Genomic DNA, 15,830 nt, shown 5'->3' on the forward strand with positions numbered 1-15,830 from the left:
GATGGATGGATGGATGGATGGATGGAAGGGTGGATGGATGGATGGATGGATGGATGGAAGGGTGGATGGGTGGAAGGGTGGGATGGATGGAAGGGTGGATGGATGGAAGGGTGGATGGAAGGGTAGATGGGTGGGTGGATGGATGGATTGATGGATGGATGGATGGATGGATGGAAGGGTGGATGGATGGATGGATGGATGGATGGATGGATGGATGGATGGATGGATGGAAGGGTGGATGGCAGGGTAGATGGGTGGGTGGATGGATGGATGGATGGATGGAAGGGTGGATGGATGGATGGATGGATGGATGGATGGATGGAAGGGTGGATGGATGGAAGGGTGGATGGAAGAGTGGATGGATGGATAGGTGGGTGGATGGATGCGTGGATGGATGTGTGGATGGATGCATGGATGGACTAATGGAGGGCAGTGAGCTGACTCACTGACACCCATCTTCTCTTCTATACCTTTCAGTGCAGTTGCATGCACAACCTCACGCAGGTCCTCTCGAGCTGTAACTAAATACATTTCTGTTTCGGGGCACAGTTGGCCCTGCCTGACACCATATGGAGAAAGCAGCCCGAGTGTTTGAGGTGCATAAATACTTTACAGTCCTCATAAACTTGTTTAAAGACAGGTGGGGGTGAGAGTATAAACTGGGGGGCCTTTGGGGAGGGTGATTTGGAAGGAGCTATTAAAATCTCCAATGTGCCTACCACAGAGGCCGAGGGGTTCCGCTCTGAACCATGAGGAGTGAGCAGTGAGCTCAGATGTCTGTGCACAAGGACCTGCGTGCCAGGCTGCGCATTCTAGGGAGCTCACGGCCACGGGGCTCACAATGCGGACAGCTTGGAAGTGTCCACGTGCCCACTGACAGGGGCTGGTGCCTGGGGCATGGACAGACACCCAGGCAGTGGAATCACAGCCATTCCAGAGGCTGAGGTGGGGGTGCAGAAGGGGGAGGGTCAGCATGACTCTCAGTCTTCAAAGTTTAGATCCACAACTCTTAGACGGCCTCGTCCAAGGTGCCCCCTGGCCCCCTCTCCTTCCTTCATCATTCTCAGTCACTTCGTTTCTCCCTCCTCTGCCTTCTGGAATCATCCCGTCAGCTCTTATGTCTGCCTTCACCGGCTTGCCCCCAGACAAGAGGGGAAACAGGAACTAAGCAGTGACATATATATCCACGTCGCTGGCTCTTCAGTTAAAAGGGTTGTGAGGTGCAGTGTGAAAACTTACTTTACAGCCTGTACGATCTCTCTTGTGCTGAGGCCCAGGAGGGGCAAGGCCCTTACAGAAAACCATAAACTTTTTCTCTCCTCCAGGAGAGAAATTGGCCCTTGTTTTCTTGACACTAAAAAAATGTTGAACATCTGCAGTGTCCCCTGTTACCTTGATATGTACTGTAGAGTCAGAACCAAGTCATAGTCAACCCTCCAATGGGTTTTCAGAGGCTATAAATTGCACAGGATGAGATTGTTCATCTTAATACCACAGAGTGGCTGGTGGATATGAACCGTGTGCCTTTGGGTTGGCAACACAGCTCCTTACCACTAAGCCACCAGAGCTGCCACCCTAGTGCGAGGAAGGGCACAGTAAATGCACCGTTTGACGCCCTTCTGGTTTGAGAGACATGGCAGCCAAAGCAGAGAAAGTGGCTTCCAGAGACCACTGCACATCTTACCACGAGGCCTCCAGAGTTAATGGATGCCAGTGGTTAAAAAAAAAGGGGACTATTTTTGTAGTTATATTAAAAAAATAATAATTTCTTTTTGGTAATTATTATTATCAACAATTTGAGTTATACAGATGAAACAGCCTTGCAAATAAAGAGGCTACGAGGTGCAGCAGAGGGTCAAAGACTAGTCTTCAATATTGGTTGCATCTTCACATCAAGAGAAGAAAAATCCTCACCATCGGGCCAATAGGCAACATCATGATAGATGGAGAAGAGATCGAAATTGTCAGGGACTTACTGCTTGGATCCACAGTCAACACCCTTGGAAAACATATTTGCTTTAGGAAAGTTTGCAGCCAGGGAGCTCTCCAAAGTGTTAAGGAGCAGTGATGTTAGCTTGAAGACTATGGTGCACCTGATTTGAGTAATGGTCTTTTCAGTCCCTTGCTAAGCGTCTGAAACAGGAACAGTGAATAATAAGGAAAGCAGAGGAACTGATGCCTTTGAATTCTGGAGTTGGATAAAGTACTGACTATCCCGGTGGACTACCAAAAAGACAAGTATGTTTTGGGAAAGGTGCAGCCAGGGTGCCCCTTGGAGGTAAGGCTGGTGAAACTTCATCTGACATACTTTGGGCATGTTGTTCAGAGGGGCCAGTCCTTGGAGAGGGACGTGGTTCTTGGGAAGGTGGAGAGTCAGCAAAGAAGGGGAAGACCTTCAACACGGTGGCTTGGCACAGTGGCTGTAATAATGTGCTCGAGTGCGTCAGACAAGGTGAGGATGGCACAGGATAGAACAGGGTTTGGATGTGTTGTTCGGAGGGTGGTTAGGAGTCGTACTCCACTCAGTTGCACTTAACAACAGTGGGAAGTGGAGGAGCCCCATTACCGCTGCTGTTCAAGCCCTTTGCTGTTCACCACAAGGTGTCCAGTCTGCTTCGATAGCGATTCACAGCCTTGGAAGGCCTCCGGGCAGCTCCACTCTGTCCGTAGGGCCACTGGGAGCCAGAATAGACGTTACACAGTGGGTTTGGTGTGGCAGCCAAAGAGTTAAAAATTTAACTACTCCTCAGTGTCAGATGGATCTTGGTCGAAAGCAGAGAGTTCCAGAGGAATGTCTGTCTGCGTGTCATTGACTATGCAGAGGCATTTGACTGTGTGCATCACACCAGACTGTGGCTAATCTTGAGCGGAATGGGAGTCCCAGAACACTTGATTGTGCTTATATGCAAAACCTATACATGGACCAGGAAGCACTTGTCAGAACGGGGCAGGGAAACACTGTGTGGTTCCAATCGAGAAAGGAGTGTGTCAGGGCTGTGTCCTGTCTTCAAACCTTTTCCGTCTACATGTGGACACAAACAGATCATCTGGGAGGCTGGACTTTATGAGGAGGAATATAATAGAACCTCACTTGCTGAAACTGAGGAGGACTTGAAGTGTTTGCTGCAGAAGATTCAGGACTGTAGTCTTCAGTATGGATTGAAGCTCAACATCAAGAAGATGACGATTATTTAAATTAAGAAAAAGAAAACAGTCTCACCACAGGGCCAGTTGGCAGCACCATAATAGATGGAGAAGAGATTGAGATTGTTAAGTTTCAGCTTGTTCAGCTCCATAGTCAACACCTGCGGCACCAGCAGTCAGGAAATCAAAAGACGAATTGCGCTGCGGAAGTCTGCTGTCAGGGGCCTCTCCAAAGTGCTGAAGAGTAATGATATCACTTAAGGGACTGAGATGTGTGCCTGTTCCAGGCCATGGTCTTTGCAATTACTTGCTGTGCATCAGAGAGCTGGACAGTGACTAAGGATGACAGAAGAATTGATGACTTTGAGTTGTGGTGCTGGAGAAGAGTCTTGAACGTTAGACCATGGACCACCAAGAGAACAAACAGGATAGGGTTGCTGTGAGTCACAGATGACTTGGTGACACATAAACAACAACAACAAACCAAAAGGTTGGCAGTTCAAACCTCTCACCCCCAGCCCCCAGAGTCTAGAGGGAGAAAAGACCTGGTGATCTACTTCTGGGAAGATCGTTGTTAGGTGTCATTGAGTTGACTGCAACTCCTAGGGACTCAGAACGGGTTTGAACCCTGGCCTGTCCTGTGCCGTCCTCATTGGTTCTGACGTACTTGAGCGTATTGCTGTAGTCATTGTGTCGGTCTCTCTCATGGGGGTCTTCCCCTCCTTCAGTGTCCCTCCACTTTTCTAAGCGTGAGGTCCTTTCCCAAGGACCGGCCCATCCTGACAGTGAGCTCCAGCTATGTGAGACGGAGCTCCACTCTCTCTGCTTATAAAGAGTATCCTGACTGCACTTTCTCTGAGATCGTTTGCTGTGTAGGCAGCTCATGGGACGTTCAGTGCTCTTCTCCAGCACCACGACTCAAAGGCTTCGATTCTTCTGCCGTCTCTAGTCATCGTCCAACTTTCGGGTACATAGCAAATAATAGAAAAGACCGTGATTTGCAGTGGGTGAACCTTGGTCTTTAAATTGACATCACTGCTCTTCAGCGCCATGAGAGCACTTTTCCTAGTGTGCTGTAGCTTTGAATTTTCCTCATTGCTGGTACCAAGGGTGTTAACTGTGTATCCAAATAAAATGAAATTATCAACAATGCCAACCTTTTCTCCATCTGTCTATCTGTCATGATGTTGGCTTTTGGCCTGGTGATAAGAATTGTCTTCTTGATGTTGAGAGGTAAGCCACATTGAAGGCTAGTCTTTGATCTTAATATAGTTTTAAGTCTTCCTCACTTTCAACAAGCGAGGTTGTGTCATCTGCATGGTTGTTAAGGAGTCTTCCCCTGATTTTTTTTTCTTCATTAATTTTAATGAAAGTTTACAGAGACTTAGGGTTTCCAGTCATTCACTGTTGCACTTTTCTCCCTGCCCACCCCCTCCCCCCCAATTCACTCTCCTCATTGAAAAGTAAAAGAAAAATTCTTTCATTGTTTTGCAGCACAACCCCCCCCCCCCCAAGTCCACTCCACTGTGCAGCCTTCATTCTGGACTCCAGTCATGACAATAATACCTAATCATATATCACTTTTAAACAGTACTCTCCCATATCTGTTTCAATGCAGTATACATCATTCCTCCCCTCCTCCTCTGTCTTCCCTCATCCCCGATGTCCCTTTTTACAACAGTGGCACTATACAGTATTTGTCCTTTAGTGACTGAGATTTTTCACTCAGCATAATATCCTCCTAGGTCACCCATTTTGCATAATATTTCATGAGTTCCTTGTTTTTCAGTGCTGCAGTATTCCATTGTATAAATATACCACAGCTTCTCTATCTATTCGTTTGTTGATGGGCACTTGGGTTGTTTCCAGCTCTTTGCTATTGTGAACAAAGCTGCGATAAACATGGGTGTGGAGTGGTCCTCAGATTCTTATGCCTCTGTCTTCACAGAGTCCAGCTTTTCAAATGATTTGTTAATGAGTTGTTAATGAATCTTCATCTGATTCTTAGGCCTCTGTCTTCATAGAGTCCAGCTTTTCAAATGATTTGCTCGGCATACAGATTGAATAGATAGGGAGAAAGGTTAGAGCTCTGATGCACACCTTTCTGGGTTTTAAATCTGCAGTGTGCCCTTGTTCTGTTTAGACAACAGCTTCCTGTCTATCCTGTGGGCATTTGCACTCTCTCACAGATGCAGCGAAATTGTGCTGATAGCATTCAGCAAACGCAGTACTCAGCAGTTACACTCGCTCCTCTCCTCTCGACTCCTGTGCCCTGATAGCCCCTAGTATGCGTTCTCACTGGGTGCCTCTGCTGCTTCTGGGTATTTGCCGTGAGAACAGTGTCTTTCCCAGCAGGATTGGCAAGGATGGCTTGGCATGCAGTCCGTTCCCTAAACGCGGTGCCTGGGAGTGTGTGTAACCCACGAATCGGGAACAGAACATTCTGCTCGCTCCAACACGCGCATGTGGGCATTGACTCACACACTCAGAAAGCAGCCGTGGGGAAACAGCAGTTAAACCCCAGGGTGGGGACGGGCTGGAGCCCCCTGCGTTGTTGGTGGAGTGGGCGATGGTGCTGTCGCAAGAGGACACGGTTTGGTGATTCCTCAACAAACAGAGCGTGGAGTGGCTGCGTTATCGTCAGGTGCCATCGAGTCGACTCTGACACATGGTGACCTCAAGTGCAACAGGTTGAAGCCTGTCTCCACTGGGCTCAAGCTCATGGTTACAGTCGTCGTGTCAGTCTGGCTCCTTGGGGGTCTTCTTCCCTTCTCTGACCCTGTGGGTTACCCGACATGCTGTCCTTTTCCAAGTCCCCTCCTGATAACGAGCCCCAAGTGTGTGAGACAAAGTCTCTCCATCCCTGCCTCTGTGGGGTTCCCTGGCTCTCCTTCCAAGATAGACTGAGTTGTTCTTTGTTGTTAGATGCTCTCGAGTCAAGAGTGACTCATAGTGACCCTGTGAATGACAGACCCAAACCCTGTTCTACCCTGCGCCATCCTCACACCTCCTGACTCACTACAGCCCACTGCAGCAGTCACCATGTCAATCCACCTCACTGGGGTCCTCCTCTTTTTCACTGACCCTCCCCCTTTCCAAGCAGAGGATCCTTTTTCAAGGAATGGCCTCTCCTACCAAAATGTCCAAAGTATGGGAGACGAAGCTTAATCACCTTTGTGTGTCCGAGGAGCAGTCTGGCTGCACTTTTCCCAAGATGTGTCTGTTTATTCTTTTGGCAGTCTCTGGGATGTTCAGTGCTCTTCTCCAACACAATTCAAAGGCATCAATTCTTCTCTCATCCTTATTCATTGCCCAGTGCTCAAATGCATAGCAAGTGATTGAAAAGACCATAGCCTGAATCAGACACACCTTGGTCTTCAAACTGACATCATTGCTCCTCAGTCTGTTCTTTTAGTGGTCTGTGATCTATCTATTCAGTACTCTTTGCCAGCACCACAGTTCTAAGGAATTTGTGTTACCATCTGTTGTTGTTTTTGTTATGTGTCGTTGAGTCACTTGCGTCTCACAGCAACCCTCTATACAAGAGCCCTAAACCCTGCTCTGTCCTGTACCAATCTCACCATCTCTGACACACCAATTCTCATTGTCCCAATCACTGAATCGATCCATCTCGAGGGTCTTCCTCTCCTGCACTGCCCCTCCACCCTTCCAAACATGGTGTCCCTCTCCAAGGACTGGTGTCCAAAGTATGTTAGACGGAGCCTCAGAATCCTTGACTCCAAGGAGTCGCCCAGTTTCACCCTCTCCAGGGTGAACCTGTTTTTTTCTCCTAGCAGTCCATGGTATATTCAACACTCTCCTCCAGCACCTCACCTCAAAGGCGTCAATTCTCTTTCTATCATTCCTAGTCTCTGTCCAGGATCAGCGGAATCCTCCCTGTGGGGAGAGCAGACGTACTCTAGATTTTGCACGTGCTCTAAGGAGTCCTGGTGGGAAGCAAAGAGATCAGCTGCTGAGCAGAGGGTGGTGTTTCGAGCCCACAGCTGCTGCAGGAGGAGTCTCCTCCTGTTAAGACTTAGAGCCCTGCAAGCAGACTCAAGAACATGTGTTTGGCCGCCTTGTGAGCGGGGTGCAGGGGAGCGCTGGTAATGCTGTGTTTGGGGCACTTGAATGCTAAACAAATGGTGGTTGTGTGGTTTGAGCCCACCAGCTCCACCACAGACAGTAAGACGCTCACTCTGCCTTTGTGAAGATTTCTTTTCCTTTTCTGTGATTGGAGTGAAAGTTTACAAAGTGGATAATGTCTTCATTTGACCATGCATTCACCTTTTTGTTTAATAACAAAACATTCGTTTCAGTGCTGGCAATGTTAACACCCTAAACACCCTTCCCCACTTCTTCTCTGTAATACAGTTGAGACCATCAGTCAGGAGATCAGGAGGCGTATTGCACTGGCAAAGTCTGTAGCCAGGAGCCTCTCCAAATTATTAAGGAGCAATGATGTCAGATTGAGGATTAAGGTGCGCCTGGTTCATGCTGTGGTCTTGTCAGTCACTTGCCATGCCTCTGAGAGCTGGAGAGTGAGTGACTCAGGATGATAGAAGAAGAATTGATGCCTTTGAACTGTGACCTTGGAGCAGATCCCTGAAGATCCCATGGACGACCTAAAGAACAAGGAGCTAGGTCTTGGAGAAGGTGCAGCCAGAGTGCTCCTTGGAGGAAAAGATGGTGAAGTTTTGTCTCACATACTTTGGGCGCGTTGCTAGGAGATTCCTTGCAGAGGTGTTCCCCATGGAGGGCCAGCGAAAGAGAGGAAGCTCCTCAACCAAGTGGGTTGACACAGTGACTGTGGCCATGGACTTGAGTGTATTGGTGATGGTGAGGTTGGCACAGGATAGAACAGTGTTCAGAACATTTGTTCATAAGGCCACTCTGGGTCCTCCTTGACCTGACGGCACCTAACAGCAACTTGACCTAACAACTTGGTAATGCTGATTGACATTAATCCATGTCTCACTGTTTTTTCTTTCTTTGGTGACAATGTGCTGATCACCCCCTTATTAGATACTGCCTTCCCCTTCACCTCAATATATATTCCCCTTCACTTCTTAATATATATCTGGTAGCTTAGTAGTAGAGTTGCACAGCCAGTCCAAAGGTATGTGGTTCAGATCCACCACTTGCTTTGTGGGAGAAAGATGGGCGGTTTTCTCTGCATGATTTACTGCCTTAAAAATTTTCTGGAGGGTCAGCTCTGGGTAGGTTTTGACTTCACAGTACCTAATAACAACTACCATTATCTGTTTACTGATTTCTACTCCTCTCTGCCTCTGATCCCATCCCCAGTAGCCATCCGAGAATGATTCTACCTATGTGTAAATCTTTCCTTAGCTGTTTATAGTTGTGCCAGTCCTTGGATGGATGTCATGCTTGGGAGGGTGGAGGGATGTTGAAGGAGAGGAAGGCCCTCGATGAGATGAATTGACTCAGTCACTGAGGTAATGGGGATAGGCGTGTCAGAGACAGTGAGGTTGGCAGGGTTTAGGGCTGTTGTACATAGGGTCACTATGAGTCTCAGGTGACTCGATGGCACATAACAACAGCAACAATATAATTAGGGAGCTCTGGTGGCCTAGTGGCAAGAAGCTGTGCTGTAATCCCAAAGGCTTGCTATTTGAATCCACAGAGAAGGATGGGCAGTCTCCTCCTGTGTGATTAATTGCCTCTGAAAACCCACCGGAAGGGTCAGCTATGAATCGGTTCCAACTCAATGGTACACAAAAACAACAACATCCTGTATTATTTACTTTTTTGTGACTGATTTGTTTGACTCAGCGTGATGTAGCCAAGAAGTATCCATGTTAAGTGTTGCATAGTACTCCATCCTGTGAATATATCATAGTTTCTTTATCCATTTGTGCCTGGTGGACATTTGAGGTGTTTCTATTTGCTATTGTAAATAACACTGCAGTGCATATGGGTACACATATATCTGTTTACGGAGCAGCCCTTGTTTTGTTAGGATACATATATCTAGTAGTGAGATTGCCAGATCAAACTATATTTCTAGTCCCAACTTGGTAAGAAAGCACCAAACTGCTTTCCACCCTGATGCCCGCCAGCAGTGTCTGAGGGTTCCAATCTCTCTACGTCCTCCCCTGCATTTGTTGTTTGTGCTTTTCCACAAAGGTTTGCAGTCTTGGAAACCTGGAAGGGGAGTTCTACCCTGTGCCGTAAGGTCTGGCGAAGAGGTGGCATTGACTTGAGGGTGGCGGTTTGGTTGTTTGGTTGGTTGATTTTTGGCTTTTCCACTCAGCTGGTGCCTCCTTGTCTTTCAGTGGAGAGGGAAAATGTGCAGAAGCGGACCTTCACCCGGTGGATAAATCTACACCTAGAAAAGGTAAGCGGGAGGGTTGGCACAGATGGGAAGTGCTGGACACCTCGCTGTTCAGCTGTTATTGAATACGCCGTACCCCAACCCTGGTGGTTGTGAGTGCCGGAAATGTGGAGGTGACCGACACGGGCTTCTGTCCTCCTCGGACCTCTGTCTGGTTGGGGAAGGAGAGTCTTTCTATAGATAGGGATCAGTGAATGAATGGAAACCTTAAGTCTCTGTAAACGTTCATTAAAATTCATTAAAAATAAAAAGAAAGCGGGATTATAACAAAGCCGGCTCTAGCTGTTAGGTTGTAGTCTTGCAGCTCTGAAAGGCACTCTTCAGATTGTTTTTCTACCTGGTTATGTCCTTTTAGTCCAGAGACATGCAACATATATGTGTGTGCATTCTGAAGAAATAAAGTCCTGTGACATGTAAAAAAAGGAAAAAATAGGAATCAGTGAGCTGATGTTGGTGCTGTTAATGGATGAAAAAACCTAAACGCTTTCTTGACCAGAGAAGGTGGTCTTTGTGGCTCCAACACCAATGGCCAGTGTGACTGCTGACTGGGGCTTTGGGTTAAGAGCCATTGGGTTTACTTGAAAACCCTTGACACCTTTGATCAACAATGATCTTTATAATAATAATAATAAGAAGAAGAAGAAGAATTATTAATAATAATAATAGGGGGTGCTTCAAGGAGCCCTGGTGAGGTACTAGGTTACATGTTGGAATCCTAATAAAAGCCGATGGTCCAATCCACTTTGTGACTCCTTGGGAGAAAGACAGACGTTCTCTTCCCATTAGAATTTACAGCCTTGGAAACATGATGGAGGTTCCCCGGGAGCCAGAATCGACTCCGTGACTGTGACTGTGGTTTTGACTTTCACCAGGCACCTGACTGACTTCGTCCCTCCCACGTGGTCTTCTCCTTCCCTCCCTCCTTGTATAAATAAGGACACTGAGGCACAGAGGAGTTGGGGAAGGAGTTGGGGGAGGAGTTAGACGGCTCTCCTGACGTCCCACAGCCAAGCAGGAAACTCTTCCTATGGCGTCTCCTGCATCGCTAACTTGGGGGCTCTTTCCTCTCTGCAGTTTCTTTTCCCTGGACATCTTTTAGCCAGGAGATTTTGCATTGCATTTGTTTGCAAGCTTCTTGTGCCTCATGGTGATAAAAAAAAAAAAAGATACAATAACCCCTCCTGTGAAAAGAAACAGAATGAGTTCCCCGCTGGAGGAGACCCAGGGCGGGAAGTCGATGAACAGCTGAAGGACAGTAATGCTATGAAAGAGTAAAATGTGTAGGGAGCCCTGGTGGCCTAGTGGCAACAAGCTGCACTGCAATCCCAGAGGTATATGGTTCAAATCCACCAGATGCTCTGCTGGAGAAGGAGGGGCAGCCTCCTCCTGTACCAGTCAGATTTTATTTGATGGTACACATACAAAAAAATAATAATTTTTTTAAAAAGAAAAGAAAGAAAAAGGAAAATGTGGACAATAAGAGAAATGAAGATCAAAAGACAATAAAATACTATGTCACTCCAGTAACAGTGGCAAAGTTTAACAGACAGAAAGTAATAGGTGTTAGACAGGATGTAAAGAGATAGAACTCTTCCTACATTGTTAGGGGGATTGTAAAATGGTACAACCACTCTGGAAGGCAGTTTGGTGTTTCCTCAGAAAGCTGAACATAGAAATTCCGTATGACCCAGCTATTCCACTACTTGAAAATATACCTTGAGAGAATGAGAACCTGAGACACAAATGGAGATTTGTACACTAGTGTTCATAGCAGCATTGTTCACCATCACAAGAACGTGGAAACACCCAGATGTCTAACCACAATTGAATGGATTGAGAAGTTATGGTACATTCACATGTTGGAATACTACGGAACACGCAGGAGCAATGATTTTGAAAATCACTACCTAACTTAGGAGGGACTGGAGAGCTTTACGCTAAGTGACCTAACTCTGTCCCATAAGGACAAATGCTGTATGAAACTATTATTGTAGAAGTAGAAAGGTAACCAGTAAAACGTGTCTAAGGATCCAAGGGGGTGAGGGTGGGAGCAGAAGGGTGAGGATGAGGAGAGAGTTAATCACAGGGTCGCACATTTGATAGGTGGAGGGAGGGCTGAGTAAAGGAAATGAGAAAGATCCAGTGTGAAAAGCAATGTGTACAAAGTTTGTTAAGAAAGCCACTATAAAAGAAAAATTTTATTTTAAAAAAGGATCAGATGTGGACAGTAGGCCAGACTCAAGGGCAGTGACCATCTCAGCCGCCCGGGGCTGGGAGAGGGGAGGAGGCCTCGTGGTGTGAACAGTTAACACTCTGAGCTGCTAAGCAGAGGCCTGGAAATTCACATCCAACCAGAGGAACCTTGGAAGAAAGACTGAGAATCTGCTGAAAACTCAGGTGCTGAGAACCGAATAGAACCCAGTTCTCTGAAGTGGACGGGCTCGTCACAGTCGGAGCTGACCCGGCAGCACTATTTGGGGGCTTTAGAGGGGAGAGAGCAGGCTTTTCCCATTAGGAGAGCTGATTGGTTGGGACTCATTTACTCACCTCTTACCCATCACTGTCTAGTTCTTCAGGTTTTCCATCATCCACCCGCCTCGTCCCCAAGTGCGCTGAGCCAGGCCTCTGAGGCACTGCTTTACGAAGGCTTTGATATCCAGCGTCCACCTTAGAGGGTGTACATGCATGTGTTTCCCTTCTGGCCTCTCCTTGGGACAGCAGCCACGAGTGTCCTGCCCCCACACCATTGTCATCTAGTCAGTTCACCTCACAGCCCCCCATGGGTGCAGGCGGAAACTGCTCAGTCCAGTTCTCAAGGCCACTGGAAGCAGATCACCTAGCCTCTGGGTGGGTTCAGACCAGCGGAGCACCTGTCATCTTAAGGACTAAGGTGCACCTGACCCAAACCACGGTGTCTGCAGTTGTTCCTTATGCATCTGCGAGTCGGCCAGTGAATAAGGAAGCCAGAGAAGAATCCGTGCCTGTGAATTGTGGTGTCGGCAGAGAGTATCAGCTATGCCGCGGGCTTCCCAACGAACAAACGTATCTGTCATGAAGAACTTGCGGCCAGGCTGCTGCTTCAGATGCCAGGATGGTGAAACGTCACCTCTCGTGCCTTGGACATGCTGCCAGGAGGGGCCAGTCCTTTGGAAAGAGCACCCGTGGAGGGAAAGGAGGAGGGTCAGAGAGAAGGGCCCCCCTCGGCGAGATGGTGGGGTACGGTGGGCTTGAGCAAGGTCAAGATAATGATGGTGCCAGAGAGGACGGAGTTCAGATCTGTTGTTCACAGGATTGCTTTGCTTTGGGTCATAGTCAGCTTGATGGCACCTAACAACAACAACAACAACAGAAAGCCCTGGTGGCAAGAAACTGCGCTGTAATCTTGAAGTTGTACAGTTCCAGAGGGTCAGCTCTGGGTGGGTTCTGACTTGACAGCACACAACAACAACAACAACCACAACAACAGTTGATCGCTTAACCCTTTGCAGCACGCAGGGTGTTGACTCTGCTGCACTCACCTTACCCGTTGTTACCGTGTCACTTCCAACTCGTCCCCACCCTGTAGGACAGAACAGAACTGCCCCGAGGGTGCCCAAGGCTGTCAGTCTTCACAGATGCAGACGGCCCCATCTTTCTCCCACTGAGAGGCAGGTGACTCTGAATTGTCAACCCTTCAGCCAGCACTGAAATTTAACCTCTGCACCCCCAGGGTTCCCCCAAACCACACCCACTGGCGTAGAGTCAGGTGTGATGTATTGTCACCCTGTATCTGTTGAGACCATATATCTTCTCAGGAGGACACTGTCCACCTAGCACCTGAGGAGCGGCTGGTGGGTTCCAACCTCTGACATTTGGGGTAGCCACCTGACGCCATGCTCTGTAAGGAACAAAAAAGAAAACTTCTTAGAGGAGATAACTGAAAGGGTTTGGGAGTCTGCTGTTAGGGAGCTCTCCAAAATACTAAGGAGCAATGATGTCAGTTTAAAGACTAAGATGCTCCTGATTCAGACCGTGGTCTTTTCCATCACTTGCTGTGCATCTGAGAGCTGGAGAATAAGGATGACAGAAGAATCGATGCCCTTGAACTTCTGGTGTTACATAGTGCTGAATACCCCTTGGACTACCAAAGGAACAAACAAAAACATGTTGGAAAAAGTACAGCCTCATCTCACAAAGAGGCTATTCCTAGGAGAGGGGCATCACTCTTGGAAAGGTGAAGGGATGATGAAGGGGAGGAAGACCCTCAAGCAGGTGGATCGACAGTGATGGAACAGTGGGCTCAAGGGTGTCAGAGATTGTGAGGATGGGACAGGATAGGACGGGGTTCACATCTGTTGTGTATAGGGTCATACTGGATTCAGCAGCACCTAACCACCACAACAACAGTGACAGCTTTTAGAGAGTGGAGATGGTGACGGAAATTCTCCCTCATGAGCTGCATCTCTGAGCCCGCCAGCTTTTCTGACAAGCCCAGGATCTCTCTCTTTGTCCCCAGCCGTGTATATTGAATAGTAAAACATCTACTACTTAACTCCTGGGTGATGGACCGTGGATTATGGAGGAAGACTTCCGAGTCGTCAGCTGGTCCTAATTGGTGCCCTGGCAGCTCCTTCAATCAAGTGTGATCTGGAGCCAGAAAGAAAGCCGCCCCCGAGACCTGCGCTGACCACACATGTTGGTCAGGGCCTGCCACGTGTCACTGGCCCCGCACAGTCCACCTGGTGCAGCCACGAAGTCTGACTGTCTGTTTCAATTACAAAACAAATACAGAAATGTAGAGAATGGAAGGGCAAACACGCATGCACTTAGCTGCCCCCAACATAAACCCAGTTAGCATTTATTATCAGATCAAGGGCTTCCTTACTGGCCGGGCTCCCCCACTCTTTTGGGAACAGATAGTTGGCACCCACTCTTGAGGCTACATCAGACATCACCAGAAACTAGCACCCAATAGAGAAGTGAGGAGCCGTTTTTGTGACCTGGAGGCTCAGGTCACGTCCTTGACGAAGGAAACCAGAAACTCTTTGATGTGTTGGGTTTAATTGCAGTTTGAAGGTGGTCACAAGTATTTACTGAGTCTCTCTGGCTTCTGGGGAGTAGAAAGATGTGTCCTTTGTTCATGTGGATCTCCTGAGACCCTGGAAAGTTCCAGACCCCAGAGTGTTTGCACTGGAGCATTGTCAAACTCTTTTCCTCCTGCCCCCGTGCTGGCTGGACGCTGGCCAGAGCTGTTTGCAGCTGAGACCCTTCTGGGAACTGAGCAGGTGGAGCTGGGGGACTGGAGGTCCGTGTGGAGGTCTGTGAAGCCTTGACCAGGGGCCTCCTGGTGAGCACTCACTATTTTCTGCGAGCAGAAGTAACATTTTATTCAGGGCCTGGTAACTGATCCACCTTTCACCCAGGGCCCTGAGGGGAAGTGGGGGGATTTGCAAAGAAAATATGTGTGTTTGGCCTCAAGGTCCCTGAGAGCCAGGGTCTGTCTGTGCACCTGTGTCTGGAGGAGCCCTGTGCTGTGACTGCCTGAGGGGAAATGCCACCTCCCTTAATAGGATCCAAACAGACGCCTGTTAGGCTGTGATGGGAAGGAGCCTTTCCCAGAGGAAGAGACTCACAGTCCCCCTGCACTCCAGCGATTTCCCTCTCCCGGCGGCTCTGCTGGCCTTGGTGGCACAGGCAGTTAGGCACTGGCTGACAACAGAGAAGATGTCAGTTTGACGTCAGTTTCCACTACAGATGCCTTCCTGGGCCTTGCTTTCCGTTTGTTCATGCTTATACCTCCTGTGGAAGGAGTCTCTGGGTGGTTGATGCGGCTAACTGGAAAGTTCGAGGTGCCAGTCACTCAAGGCCAACTCAGAAGAAAGGCCTGGCGATCTGCCCCCAGAATACCTAACATGTGTGAGATCACAACCATAGGGAGCTCTCTGGGCGCAGGACAGAGGGCTTTGCACTGTTGACCCAGAGCCCCCACCCCTCCAGCAGTACAGAGCCAAAGGAGAAAGTGGGCAGTCCCATCCCATGCTGCTCCCAGCTTGGAAACCCAGTGCAGGGTCAGCTTTGAATCGAACTTGACCTGATGACAGTGAGGAGAGAGACTGGTGCACATGGGGTCACCACGAGCTAGCAACAACTTGGCGGCCGTGGTTACTGGTTCACAACCGTGGTTACTGGTTAGTTCACAGCCGTGGCTACTGGTTCACAGCCATGGTTACTGGTTAGTTCACAGCCGTGGTTAGTGGTTCACAGCTGTGGTTACTGGTTAGTTCACAGCCATAGTTACTGGTTAGTTCACAGCCATGGTTACTGGTTAGTTCACAGCCGTGGTTACTGG

The 15,830-nt window shown here is 48.4% G+C and overlaps 1 protein-coding gene across 1 annotated transcript in view; it reads left to right on the plus strand.

Moving 5' to 3' along the window:
* Positions 1-15,830, plus strand: part of CLMN (calmin (calponin-like, transmembrane)) — a 144,427-nt gene that overhangs the window by 84,880 nt on the left and 43,717 nt on the right. The window contains exon 3 of the mRNA XM_006879190.1: positions 9,444-9,505. Within this exon, the coding sequence (XP_006879252.1) occupies positions 9,444-9,505 (62 nt within the window). The remainder of the gene's footprint in view (positions 1-9,443; positions 9,506-15,830) is intronic.

This window comes from Elephantulus edwardii, unplaced genomic scaffold, assembly GCF_000299155.1.
Source record: "Elephantulus edwardii isolate Elephantulus edwardi_28Jun2011 unplaced genomic scaffold, EleEdw1.0 scaffold00002, whole genome shotgun sequence".
Classification (NCBI taxonomy): domain Eukaryota; kingdom Metazoa; phylum Chordata; class Mammalia; order Macroscelidea; family Macroscelididae; genus Elephantulus; species Elephantulus edwardii.